This window comes from Temnothorax nylanderi, unplaced genomic scaffold (genome assembly GCF_030848795.1).
Source record: "Temnothorax nylanderi isolate EJ_2023f unplaced genomic scaffold, tnyl_v1.0 TNYL_tig0227_pilon, whole genome shotgun sequence".
NCBI lineage: Eukaryota > Metazoa > Arthropoda > Insecta > Hymenoptera > Formicidae > Temnothorax > Temnothorax nylanderi.
Window position 1 is genome coordinate 13,538 of NW_027249289.1, and position 14,909 is coordinate 28,446.

General features: G+C 38.8%; 1 protein-coding gene across 1 annotated transcript; it reads right to left on the reverse strand.

The window, feature by feature from the left end:
* Window positions 1–7,008: 7,008 nt before the first annotated feature.
* LOC139779482 (uncharacterized) lies at window positions 7,009–13,998 on the reverse strand. The gene is made up of 5 exons (XM_071717852.1): window positions 13,297–13,998; window positions 12,301–12,418; window positions 9,123–12,173; window positions 8,473–8,825; window positions 7,009–8,337 (listed from the first exon to the last, which is right to left on the reverse strand). Exons 2-5 carry the CDS (start codon window positions 12,416–12,418, stop codon window positions 7,009–7,011), a joined length of 4,851 nt encoding a protein of 1,616 aa, XP_071573953.1. The 5' UTR covers window positions 13,297–13,998.
* Window positions 13,999–14,909: the final 911 nt, after the last annotated feature.

Genomic DNA, 14,909 nt, shown 5'->3' on the forward strand with positions numbered 1-14,909 from the left:
CGTTGCCTTCCTCCTGGCGGTTATCCGCAGGGGGGGGAGAACTTCTCCCCTCCTAATTCTTTCGTTCGCCTCCTTTCGTGACATTACGTCGCCACAGAAGGAGACGAACGCCCTACATTTCTCTTCGCCCCTCGGCCCGACCGCCACAGCGATGATGGCCGAGGGGGAGAGATCGTGCCCAACACTAACCCGGAGGACACGGCGCTGTTTTTTCCACGCGGGGCAGAACTCTAACGTGTGTTGCGCCGTGTCTGCCTCCTCCGGGCAGTGATGGCACCCCGTGGTGCGCTCCTTCCCGATGCGGCACAGGTACTCACCAAAGCAACCATGCCCGGTGAGCACCTGCACATCAGTCGAACCTGACGCAGCCGATCCGGATACATCAGCCGAATCTGACGCAGCTGATCCGGATACATCAGCCGAACCTGACGCAGCCGAACAGAATAAAAATGAATTCGATTTCACGGATTCTTCCATGTCCCGTCGTGATGATACACGGAACTTGAGCGCGACGCTTGAAAGTATTCGAGCGTTTTCTAAAGCCGCTCCGAGGCAGACAACTCGTAAAGGACGAAAACGAAGAACGACCGCCGCCCTTACTGACTCGCCTTAAATGAAGGAATTGGCCACTGAGCAGGCAGAGTCGAAGCGGAAGAAAGATGAGAAATCTGCTACAAGGAAGAGAACGACAAAATCGACCATTACCACTACGCCGAGAAAGAGAGGCCGGCCCAAAAAAAATGCCATGCAATCAGAACCGCAGCCTTCGACGAGCAGTGGGCGAAAAACAAAGTCAAGAAAATTAAATAATATGTGCTGCGTATGCTCGGACATGATAGAAAACAGAGCCGACGAAAAACAGTGCATTTCGTGCAGGCGTAAGGCACACAACGAGTGCGTGCGCTTGTCAGACTCTGTCTTTAAATGTTTTAACTGTTTCAATGATACTGATAGCGAAAAAGAAAATTGATTTTCTTGATGAAATTATTATTTTTTTACTAAAAAACATTGAATAAAGTGTATTCTATTATTTTTTATGATCAAAATTATGTATCTTTATTTAAAATCCAGTCCGAGAATGAAAACAGAAAACCGCCCCGGAGGTGTAACGACTCCGCCCCGGGAATTTTGACTGTTCGATTTTTGCACCTTTGTCGTTTTTACTCCATACCGGTTGAACAAAGCGACGTAGATCAAAAATGCCTGTATAAATTTTGTAGCTAAAGGTTCACTCTTTACAATGGTATATTATATTTTACTAAAATGATTTATTTTGTTGTTAAAAATCGGCACCGAAAAAAAGGCCGACTTCGCCCCGGTCTCCACTACACACACACACACACACACACACACACACACACACACACACACACACACACACACACACACACACACACACACACACACCACACACACACACCACACACACACACACACACACACACACACACACACACACACACACACACACACACACACACACACACACACACACACACACACACATATATATACATATATATATATATATATATATAATAACAAAATAAAATTCCAATTGCACACACATTTCGGGCTTGACTCCTGAATTCATTCGCAAGAAAAACATACGCAAATTCCGTTCTTACGAAAAATCTACAAGTTAATTGGTTAAAAACCATAAAGCCAATCAACAACTCTTGCAACAGAGCAGAATTTGCGCATCTTTCTCTTGCGAATGAATTCAGCCCAATATTTGTAAATAAAGTAACAAATAAAAGTCTCTTATATGTACTATATGCAAAGTGATTCAGGACCTCTGTAACAAACTCTGAGGAACGATAGGTCTCGTAGAAAGGATCATCTTTTGTCAAGCAACCCATGTTCTCTGATGCGTCGTTCAGGAGCTACGCGACCGCGCAGACAGGTCTTAGGTGACATTTATTACAATTAGTTCCTAAACGACGCATCAGAAAACATGGGTTGCTTGACAAAAGATGATCCTTTCTACGAGACCTATCGTTCCTCAGAGTTTGTTGCAGAAATCCTGAATCACCCTGTATAGTGACAAAATAAAATTCCAGTGCGTGCATTTTTAAAAATTTTAATTAATGAATAATTTTGCTTCTAAAAAAACAAGTAAAACTTGCAGAAATAATAATAATCCCGAATCAGTATAGTCTTCTTATTTTTTTGTCCCTTTTCCCATGTTTGTTTATACAGGTTTAATCTTTACAAAATTAAATAAAAATATAATAAATAGTATGATAAACAGTAATACACTGCCTAATACAAGTTTGTTTATCGAATAATTTTCTTGGAAATATCATGTGGTATCAAGTATCTTATATGTGTGTATACTGTGACGTTGCGGCCCGCCGCATCGTGGCAGCGCCCCGCCGCCGTCACAAGGCGCGTAATTTCACGCTCAGGGACAGACCAGGGAGGCCACGGCGAGATCTCCAGGGGCCGAATTCGATCGCGTTTCCGCAATTTGATTATTTTTCTTTTATTTTTATGAATTTGTAATACGCGCGGCGCCTCACCCACACTACGGTGAATCTCCGAAGGAGTACCAGTAAAGAGAGGTCCGGGAGGACCAAGGACCGAGGAGGGGTGGCGAACGCGGAAGCAACAGGGATCACGGGTCGGCGAGGGCAACGCGGCAGGCGTGCGGCACGCCTGAGACAGCGACGGACGAGGCCGCAGATAGCGGGGCCTCAGGCGCCCGGGTAAACCCGGCCTCAGCAATCCACCTCGGCTTTTGACTAGTCAATCCTAGGAATAACTAATACGGCTGGTAAAAGTTAGAAACTAAGAAAAATCACTTCGGACTTTGACTAGTCAATCCTAGGTGTGGCTTAATTCGGGCTGTGTGACTGTTTTTACTCTTGTACATAGTTTTTTTCTCCTTAAGTTTAAAAATGTAGCTTTGGTAAAATATTGGTAAATGTCTACAAGGGCCCCAACGAGAAATCAATTAAAAAGAGGTAAATTCTATGTATTTTTGCCCCCCGAATCCAAAACTGTTGATAAAATTTGGGGGTTGCTTGTATTTTTTAAGATATCGTTAAGAAAATGAAAAAAAAAAACACTAAACTTGGATATTTGGTTTTTTTATTTATCAAATACGGATTAATTATTACTCATTGTCGGTTGTATTCTTTTCCGGCGGAAAAAATTTTCCGATGGCTTCGAAAAAAGCAACTATTCTGTCGCTAAACTTGTATCGCCGTTTAAAAAAAAATTCTGCCATGTATCCGATGAGATGTTTTTCTCGCGTTCCGTATCGTGGAATGTTGATAGGTTAGATGACGCGCTTTAAACACTTAAATACTTTTAAAGCGCGTCACTAACCTACATAGGTTAGTGACGCGGACATATAATTTCTGTTTTAATTACGCCACATTTTCGCAAAAACTCTATTAATTCATTTTGCCTTTCACACATGGATAGAAACTGAAATATTTTCATTGTTCTATTAATTGTTATAACACAGGACTACTGACGATAGACTTCATTGCTCGATTGTCGGTCGAACACTGTGACGTTATAATTTTTGTGAGAACACGATATTTATGTTTACTGTGCAAGGTGAAGCAAGGTCTACCCCACAAAGTCATTAACTTTTGAAAATAATGATTTTATGTCAATATTTACCACAATATCTTAGTAAATACAAGCGACCCCCAAATTTTATCAACAGTTTTGGATTCGGGGGGCAAAAATACATAGAATTTACCTCTTTTTAATTGATTTCTCGTTGGGGCCCTAATTGTAGACATTTACCAATATTTTACCAAAGCTACATTTTTAAACTTAAGGAGAAAAAAACTATGTACAAGAGTAAAAAAGTAAATAAAAAGCTACATTATGTTAACAATAAGAACTTAATTTAGTAAAAAAAATCTTGATTTTATTTGTTAACAGTCACACAGTCCGAATTAAGCCACACCTAGGATTGACTGGTCAAAGTCCGAAGTAATTTTTCTTAGTTTCTAACTTTGACCAGCCGTATTAGTTATTCCTAGGATTGACTAGTCAAAAGCCGAAACGCAAAACTTATTTCGGGCTTTGACCAAGACGCTTGGTCGTTCCCCAGGATTGACTAGTCAATCCTAGGAATGCCCGCGTTTCGGGGTTTGACTATAACACATATACGTACATCTAATCCTAAAAAATAATAGGATACATTTTAATAATTGTTTTTTAAGAAAAAAATATAAAAATTTATTTAAAATTTTTATGCGAAACATTATTAAAAAATAATTGTTTTACCTATTCCATAAAACAATTTAGGCACGTGAATACAGATCCTGACAAGCGCACGCATGTGTTGTGTGTCCTACGCTCGCACGCAATGCACTGTTTCCCATATGCTCTGTTTATTGTCAACTTCTCTGAGCACACGCAGCACGTATTATCCAAGTCTTCGTCAGCTCACGGCGATTTCAGGTTAGGTTTCCCTCGAGCGTGATTCTGTCTTCCCTTGCACGTGCGTCAGTTTGTATAGGAGGGAAATGGTACGCACGTATCGTCGCAAAACGACCGCTGCTGCTTCCTTGATTTCGATTTACGCCCACTGCTCGGTTTTCTATCTCATCATTGTTCTTCTTCAACCAGTCGGTCAACGTGGTTTTCCGGACATCGAATTGTTTTGCGGCTGCGTAAGCGCTCATTTTATCTTTTCTCACCGCAAGAACTGCCTTCTTGAGTTGCTCCTTGTCGACGGGAATCGTTTTGCGACGATACGTGCGTACCATTTCCCTCCTATACAAACTGACGCACGTGCAAGGGAAGACAGAATCACGCTCGAGGGAAACCTAACCTGAAATCGCCGTGAGCTGGGCTGCGTTCGGAAACGTCACCCGAGTGCACACGAGTATACTCCCTTCTCTTTCTATCTCAGCGAGTTAGAAGGAGAAGGGAGTATACCCGTGTGTACCCGGGTGACGTTTCCGAACGCAGCCCGGCACTTTTTAAATGTGCAATTACTTGTAGCGTAAAAATAAAGTATTTTTTATTATATATGTATTAAATTTTTAGAAAATTTTACCTTTTCGTGTTTTTTATTATTTGAAACTTTTTAAAATTGTTTTTTATTTATTATTATTTCGAACTTTTGTTGGAATTACCGTCGAGAATGCTACGGGATGTGGCGAGATGGACAGGGAATGATCTCTTTTACTTTTTATACACTCTAGATAAACTCTTTATTGTACAGGGTGGGGAAAAATTATTGGTCAAGCTTTTGCCAGTCGATTCTACTCGTCGAGATCGCCAACATTGCATCATAAACATGGTGCCGCAAAATTAACTTTGAAGGTCATTTTCAATGTCAAATTTTTTTATTGGCTTATTCGATTCTACTCGTCGAGCTGAACAAAAGTCTCAAAGGGACCATATGCCGGAAATCAATATTTCATAGATAAATCTTCGTTTGAAGTTTTTAGAAGCCAAAATATTTCGTAAAATTAATTGTCATGGGTGTAAAATCTGCTTAATCTACTCTTAACGCTACCCAGGAACAACGAAGTGGGCGTGGTAGATTTTTGTTCCCTTCGGGGTATCTTGGTAACCCATTTCAACGGCTGTTGGTTCCTTAAAGCAACGGGGGCCGTCCACTGAAAGGAACAGCCGGGACATCAGACGGATACCTTGAGCACCTATCGTGCTCCGCGCTTTTTTACAACGAGTTTTTGGAACTCGATGGATCGGTCGTAATCCTGCACCACACTTATGGCCCGCCCGTTCACCTGACCTGAACCCTCTAGACTTTTATTTCTGGGGAGCTCTGAAAGCCATTGTTTATGGGTCAGGCAGGGTTTTAAGGACGGCTCAGGATTTACGAGATCGCATTAAAGAGGCGGTTGCTACTTTAGCACGAAATCGAGCTGTGCTCCGTAGAGTGCGAGATAATTTGGTGGAGAGACTCCAAGCTTGCATTGATAACGGTGGTGGTCGCATTGAAGCTGGCAGACAAGCACAACTGCTCAGAGCTATTGGGGCCGATGGGTCAGTTCTGTTTGTTCGTAGGCAGCGTCGACGACGATAAAGTGAGAGGCGAGGGGAACTCACTATAATCAAGTCACCCCGAAGTGAGAGGCGAGGAGAACTCACTATAATCAAGTCACCCCGGAGTGAGAGGCGAGGGGAACTCACTATAATCAAGTCACCCCGAGGTGAGAGGCAAGGGGAACTCACTATAATCAAGTCACCCCGAAGTGAGAGGCGAGGGGAACTCACTATAATCAAGTCACCCCGAGGTGAGAGGCGAGGGGAACTCACTATAATCAAGTCACCCCAAAGTGAGAGGCAAGGGGAACTCACTATAATCAAGTCACCCCGAGGTGAGAGGCGAGGGGAACTCACTATAATCAAGTCACCCCGAGGTAAGAGGCAAAGGGAACTCACAATAATCAAGTCACCCCGAAAGGAACAAAAATCTACCACGCCCACTTCGTTGTTCCTGGGTAGCGTTAAGAGTAGATTAAGCAGATTTTACACCCATGACAATTTTACGAAATATTTTGGCTTCTAAAAACTTCAAACAAAGATTTATCTATGAAATATTGATTTCCGGCATATGGTCCCTTTGAGACTTTTGTTCAGCTCGACGAGTAGAATCGAATAAGCCAATAAAAAAATTTGACATTGAAAATGACCTTCAAAGTTAATTTTGCGGCACCATGTTTATGATGCAATGTTGGCGATCTCGACGAGTAGAATCGACTGGCAAAAGCTTGACCAATAATTTTTCCCCACCCTGTATATATATATGTAATATCACACTTAGTAAATCAGAACGTCTGAACACGTCGATGGCTGAGGATCGAGTGACGCCTCGCACGGCGAGCGCGCCAGCGTTGCTGCGCCGTGTAGTGCCCTCTCGCAGGGCGCGAGTACTCTACTCGCACAAAGCATCTTTCCAACACTCCCTCCCTTTGTGCGGGTAGTGGGCTCGGGTCCTCTAAGTCTCTTTCTCATCTGAAAAATGGCAAAGTATTAGTTCCGAGTAAGATTTCGTTTTCAATTGCTCTTAAACTCTAAATTCGCTATATTATCTCTAAGATATGCGAATGCTTCCAAAGGTAACGGTTTAGTCATGATATCAGCTAAGTTTTCTCTAGTGTTTATCCATCTAACTTCTACTTTCCCTTGGTCTACACATTGTTTAACAAAATCTCCATGTGTATCTGCCATGTGCTTTCGGTTCCCAGTATCTTCTCTTTCTTTTAAATCTTTCTTTATCTCCTCTAGTTTATCATCAAACATCTTAAGTTTGTGACTTCCATCTTTCTTAATGCAGTTTCCTGCTGCTCTATTATTACACCATATTGTTGACGGAAAGAATGTTTCTCCAACAACATGTCTGAGTGACTTGTCCAGTGAAATCACTTCTTGACATGCCTCACTCATTGCTAAGTATTCCGCTTGACATGTAGAGAGTGTGACGTAAGTTTGTTTATGGCTCCTCCATGCTATCACATCTCCAAATAGCTTGATAATATATCCTCCAGTAGATGTAGAATCAGTGCAATCCCTGAAACTTGCATCTGTCAATGCTTCTAGTCCGTTTGTTCTTCCTCTAAATATCAGTCTTCTATTTACCGTTCCTTTCAGATATCTAAGTACTCTTTTCACATCTCGCCAATCTTCTTCTGTAGGCTCTAATTGTTTTCTTGCCAAATAGTTTACTGCAAAAGCTATATCAGGTCTTGTAGCGTTTGCTAGATACATCAAACTTCCAATAGCTTCTCTATAAGGCACTCTTTTGATTTCTTCTTTTTGGATCACATCTTCAATGTTCGATTCTTCTAATCTGCTCTTTTTACTTTTATTGTCTACTTTTCTAGTGACCATAGGAGTACTTTGCGGTTTGCATTCCTCCATATGGAACTTTTTCAGCACGCTTTCTGTATATCGAGCTTGATGGATATTCATATATTTGTCTTCTTTATTTCTCTCTATTGTGATTCCTAAAAAGCTCTTTGGTTCTCCAAGATCCTTAGTCTCGAAAGTTTCATCTAATTTGCCTTTGATTTCCTCTAATTTTTCTAAGTCATTACTTGCGACCAGCATGTCATCCACGTAGAGCAGTACTACTACCATTTTTCCTTCTTTTCTCCACGTGAACAGGCATGGCTCATGTAGGTCATTCTCTAATCCAAGTTTCTTAGCCTCTTCTGTAAATCTCTTGTTCCATCTTTTTGGACTTATCTTCAATCCATACAAGGCTCTATTTAATTTACACACCTTGGTTTTCTTGGTGTTTTCATCCACTTCCATTCCCTCTGGAATCTCCATATATATTTCTTCTTCTATAACTCCATTTAAAAACGCAGTCTTAACATCTAGCTGGCAAGCGTATAAGTTATACTTATTTATTATTGCCAATATAGATCTAACCAGTGACAGTCTTGAAACGGGTGTATATGTCTCTTTTAGATCATACACGTTTCTATCTTTACAACCTCTAATCACAAGTCTTGCCTTGAATCTGGTAGATCCATTTGCCTCTAATTTTCTTTTAAATACCCATTTTGAATCTATTATGTTGGGTCGTTTTCCATCTAATTTCTCTAATGGTCTATCGACAAGTTCCCACACTTGATTAGCATACATAGATTCAAGTTCCTCTTTGACTGCAATTTTCCAATTCTCTCTTTCGTTACTTGACATAGCTTCTTCATAAGTGACGGGCTCTCTATTCAACGATGCCACAAGACATTGATGTAATACATCTTCATACTCTATTGTCTGGCACTTATTTGTTTCTACGAAACTATAATTAGCGAAACTAATATCCTCTATCAGTTTTTGCATTTGATTGTCTCTAGTATTCTCTGATAATTCACATTTCCTCTTAGCTTTACTTCTAGTCATTGGAGCGTTACTCCCTCTTTGTACACTCTTTCGTTTTTGTTCATCTAACTGCATTGGTTGTTTTCTTGGTCTACCTTTTTTTCTTTTCTCTGGTATTTCTTGTTTTAACTCTTCTTTCTCTTCATCTTCTACAAATTCTTTCATCCAATTCTTGTTCATTTCTTTTTCATTTTCGGTTTGACCGTTATTATATACATCTTTATATGTCATCTTTTCATTGAATCGGATATGTCGAGACTCTAGAAACTTTCTCGTACTTGGATGCCATAGTATATATCCGGTATTGGTGTATCCAACTAATATTCCTCTAATTGCTCTTTTATCAAATTTTGATGTGGGCTTCGGTACTTTTGCATATCCAATGCATCCGAATCTCTTAAGCTGTTCTAAGTGACAGGTTGTTTCTGGTGAAAACTTCTTCAATGGAATTTCGTACTCTATGGTTTTGTGTGGAGATCTGTTGTACGCATGCACGGCAGCGTCAACTGCTAACTCCCACATACTTTTCGGTAATCCTGAGTCGAACATAAGGGTTCTTATTTTCTCTTGTAATGTTCGATTGAACCTCTCGGCTACTCCGTTATGCTCTGGAGTATACGGTGGCGCATATTGGGCTTCTATCTTTTCTCTTTCCAGTACTTCTTTAAACGCACCTCCCGTAAACTCCTTGCCTTGATCTGACTTTACATAGCACAGTTTTTCTTCTTTTCCTAGTAAATTCCTGGCATGTATGAGGTATTTCTCTAAAGCCTCGCCAGACTCGTCTTTCGTCTTTAATGAGTATGCTTTCGCCAATCTAGAATAATCATCTATAAACACAATAATAAATCTCTTTTGTCCTGGATACGAGGTAGGTTTTATCGGACCCATAATATCCGTGTGTATGACCTGAAGTGGTCTTTGTGCTTTAGTTCTTGTTTCTCTAAATGGCAGTTTTTCCATTTTTGCCATTATACATACCTCACATTCTAATATGGAATCATCTAACTCTACTTTCTCTAATCTCTTATCTAATTTCTGTAATCTTTTTAAATAGCTTAATGATGCATGACCTAGTCTAACATGCCATAACATCGCCTCATTTATTCCTCTTATCTTCTCTGACTTTTCTATTATTGAATTGTCGCACATTTCTTCTATATCCTTTAACGATTGTAGATCTTCTAATTTCACCGTATGATTGAGTTCTGTACTTCTCTCATGCTGTACATTTTCATTCACACTTGTGAGTTCCTCATCATTCTCCCTCCCAATCACAGATCCAACATTTTCATACTCTTTTAATTCTCCCTCCGAAATTGATGACTCATTATTTTCAATGTTTGTCTGTGATTGTTCAGGGGACTCACAATGTGATACTATCTTTGCTCTACATCTATATACTGCATATTCTACTCTACTATTATTCTCTACATTGTTATTTTTAACCTCAAATTGTATCGTCCAATTAGGTTTATTATAGTTTCCTCTAAAAATTACTTTATTTGTTAGTTTATTATATACTTTAAGCAACTTATCATCTAAATAAATGCTAAAACCAGCCTCTGCTAATTTTCTCAAAGACAATAGATTCTCTGATATATCTTCTGTCGCTATTACATCTGTTAATCTAATCTCTTTTTCTTCTTTTTCTCCCGTTCGCAACAAAAGATCCCCTTTACCGTCTATTACAATGTTTGCAAATTCATTTTTATTCGCACATCTAATAATCTGATTTTCACATTTTTCAAAGTTTGACAATATTACACTCTTGTTAACTATATGATCGGTTGCTCCCGAATCTGCTATGAAATTAATTAATTCTTTTGAATTATTTCTACTCTTTATTAATCTAATCTTACCTGACTCTGATTTATCTTCTTTGGCTTTGGCGGTTATTGTAGCTTTCTTTGCTTGAGCTTTGTTGTCTAGTTTAACTATCTTTCCTTTATTATTTATTCTTTTGGTGCTTGTCTGTTCGGCTTTATTCGGCTTATTTTTATTTTTATTATTAAAAAATTTATACCTTTTTCCTCTAAATCTTCCAGCCTGTGCTCCGGCGTTTGGACAATCATCTCCTTTATGGCCTCTGACCTCTTGGCAATGGTAACAGAACCAAGCTCCTGTTTCAATGAGCGGGCAGTCCTTAGCCATATGTCCTATTTTGTTGCACCGGTAGCACTTTACTGGTCTTCCATCTGCTTCTAATTTGGCTCTCTGCACTCTAGCCTCTGGTTTCTCTAACTGCTCTTTCTCTATGCTCTTTACTTCTGCTTCTAACTGTGTAATAAATGATTTTATTTCATCAATATTCATTTCTTTTTGAGTTGTTTGTCTTCTGATCAAATCGGCGTTCCTCAGTTCTGGTACATTAAAAGCTACCGCCTGATAGAACGACGATCTGATTTCTTGCTCTGTGAGAGGTACTGCATCCTCACACAATTCATATTCTCTAACTATGGAGTCAAAGCGTTCGCAAAAATCATTTACTTTTTCATCTTTCTTCATTTTAATTTGATAGAGACGAGCTCTTACAGATGTATGAGTTACATTTATTTCATTCTTCTTGTATCCTCTTAATTTCTTTAAAATCTCTGATGGATCTTTTTCATGCAAAATTCTCTTATGATAATTTTCATCTATGTGATTAATTATGATATCTCTAACAAAACTTTTTCTTTTAGCAATTTTTAATTCCGATAGATTTTCTGGACCTTTTATACTTGCATCTATTACATCTAGCAAATCATTGTTCATTAACTCTGATTTTAAATAATCCATCCAGAGATCAAAGTTAGACTTCTGCGTAAGCTTATACTCTCTTTTAATATGTATTTTCTGATTATTTATTTCAATTTCTATCGCGTTTTTAAATGCATCTAAATCTCTAGTTTTGTCTCTAGTTTCGGCTGGAGAGATTACTTCTTCTACTTTTCTTTTTTTCGATTCTCTTTGTATTTTGTTAACCTTTTCAAAGTTATTTTCTTCTAGATTTTGTATTTTTTCATTATTTACCTCTAATCGTTTAAGTTTCAGTCTTTCTCTTTCTAAGTTAGCCTCCGAAACTCGCACCATATTCTCCATCATAAGATTCGCTTGCGTCATCACTTTATCCAGGGTTTGAAGTGTGGTCTCTAATTTTCCGCTTATCGTTTCATTTCTCGTGATGAGTTTTTCTTGTTTTTCATACAAGATCTTGCTACCGATTGGAAGAATTGGTCTATCTTCTCCTACAAATTTCGGCACTCGGATATTCTCTAAGATTTGAGGCTTCTCTCTTGGTTTTGAAATTGCCCCTTTTGGCTCTAGCTTTGTCTTTTTCTCTTTATCTGCGTAAATATTCAGATTATTATTTTAATTTCATCTTTGAACTCTCATATTTACACATTTGCTATCTCTAACCTTCTAATTTTTTTTTATTTTTTTTATTTTACTCTTTGAACAATATTCTCTTACCTTTTTCTTCTATTATTTTTCTCTCTATTACTGTCTCTGTACTGTCGTCACTCTCGTAGTCTACCAGGGTAGTGTCTTCCTTCTCTACACATCCTTCGTCTTGTCTATCTTTATCCATCTAAATCGGGATTTCTAATATCAATCGGACACGAATAATATTATTTTTCAAAATAAATTCAATATCCAATTTATTGATATTATTATAAAATTTATAATTTTATCGTCGAGTTTTTCTCAACAATAAAATTTATTTATTGCTTACGAGACCATACAGAACGCACTGCAATTCATAATGATCTGAAAGCGAGAAACCACGCGCCTCTGCAGAGCCATCCGCACACGCACACCACTATCCCGTGCGATCTCCAGCACTGCTGAAAAGATCTATAGGATATCGGGTTGATCACGCACGCGCACGGGACTCATACAGATTTACGTAGCCTCCCTATACAGCGATCAAGCTACACCGCACCGCAAGTCATGCTCGATCACCGACCCGATGCATGTCGATTTTGAAAGAAAAAAATTTTATACACGTACATGTATATGCATATGTGTCATGGTGTCGCATCGATGCTTTGTTTTTCTAATCGATCATGCCTTCGCGTGCCCGGCAACACTTCCCGCGCGTTGGAGAAGAAAAACAACCAAAACAAAACACGCTCGGTGTTCGCGCTCGGACCCGCACGCGCACGTCTCTTTTCCCGCCAGCTTGTTACCAAGCGGCATACTTCTATCTCTTTCTATCACACATCAATTCTCTATTTCTCTTGCACATCTATTCTCTAATTCTCTTGGATTTTAGTTAATTTCTCTCATCTACTCTTTATTTTTCTAGTCTCTACTTTATCAGCGCTGTTTTTCGTGTACATCGACGATGATTTCTCTGTTTCACTTTATACATCTATCTCCTTCTAACGGCATTTCTCGAACATTCTTATTGTCTGAGAATTCTCTCCTTTTGCTCGTCAGCAATTAGGAATATTATCTACTTACCCTCTAATCTTCTAAATGCTTCTATTCCTTTCGCCGGCGTCTCACACACTTCGTACGCACGTGTCTCGATTGGATTACGTTCCTCACACAGGGGAATCGTGCCCTGGGCCCATAACCTGTTGGAATTACCGTCGAGAATGCTACGGGATGTGGCGAGATGGACAGGGAATGATCTTTTTTACTTTTTATACACTCTAGATAAACTCTTTATTGTATATATATATATGTAATATCACACTTAGTAAATCAGAACGTCTGAACACGTCGATGGCTGAGGATCGAGTGACGCCTCGCACGGCGAGCGCGCCAGCGTTGCTGCGCCGTGTAGTGCCCTCTCGCAGGGCGCGAGTGCTCTACTCGCACAAAGCATCTTTCCAACAACTTTTTAAACCTGTCTTTTTTACCGTTTAATTTTTTTAGTTTCTTTTTTTTAAACTAACTTTTTTACCCATTAATTTTAAAGTTCTTGTTTTTTGTATTTTGTTTCTAATTAATCTCCTTTTCAGTAAGTTTTTCAATATTACATTAAGGTAAATGTCCCAGTGGCCGGACACATCCCAGTGTCCGACCCATTGGAGAAAAATATTTACTATTTATTTAAACAATTAAAAATGAAAATAATAATTATTGTAAAAAAAACTTTAATATTTAACGATTAATTGGAAAAAAGAAGTAAATCTAATTAAACATTTTTGTATTTAAAAAAATTGATTAAATGAGCATGTGTCTGTTGTTTGTCAAAATAATGGCCAATCGTTAACAGATTCGTTAAACGCAAGCATATACTAGTATGATATTATCACCAGTATCAATAAATCTCTTTCACCGGAAATATAAATCTACAATCTATATCATTATATCTCTACGCCAGTGTTTCTCAAACAGTGTTTCGTAAAATTTCTCCAAAAATAAAGAGGACAATATTTCTGTAGGGGAGACTATTTATTAGTCTCCCCTACAATATTCTGTAGGGGAGGCAAACTCGACACGATTTTTTTAAAGGCAATTGTCAACAATTAATTAAAATTTTCAAGCATTTGAGTGATGGCAAAAAGATCTGTTTTTTTCGCCATTTTTTGGACCTCGAATTTTAAACTTTTTTTATGCCAAATAGTACTATATGATGGGACATTAATCCCAGAGAAATTTTAAGATGAGCATAGGCACGGTTCCGGAGATATGAAGGGGTGAAAGTGATGGTTTCTCATAATCCATGAAAGTACACGAAACTCTTCAAGTGTCCATACTAAAGAATAAAAAATATATAACAAAGTGAAACATATCGTTTCTTATGGATTTTTTTACGCCGGATTCAAATATGACTTAGTTTTCGTCTAGCATGAAAATTCCCCGAGATAGATGGAGTTGAAATGAAAATTGACACCGCCTCTCACGGATCGGGCTGCTTATCTTTCAATTTGAGTATTTCCTCGGTAATTGAATTGTTTCAAAGACTTGGTCAGTGATTAATAGGGAATGTATTTTCAGGGTGCTTTATAAAGTATTTCCCCCCCCCCATAAATGAAATAGCGATGAATAGTAGATTGTTCATTCTCTGAACAATGAATCGTAGATGATCCATTCGACAGAAAATACCCTCAATAATACGTGAA

Bases quoted from the DNA above. Each gene is read 5' to 3' on its own strand.
- LOC139779482 (XM_071717852.1), bottom strand. From the start codon at position 12,418: ATGGATAAAGATAGACAAGACGAAGGATGTGTAGAGAAGGAAGACACT. The intron at 8,826-9,122 runs GTACGAGAAAGT...GTGAATTATCAG, and splicing joins ATATATACTATGGCATCCAA to AGAATACTAGAGACAATCAA. The intron at 8,338-8,472 runs GCAAGACTTGTG...TACGCTTGCCAG, and splicing joins ATGGATCTACCAGATTCAAG to CTAGATGTTAAGACTGCGTT.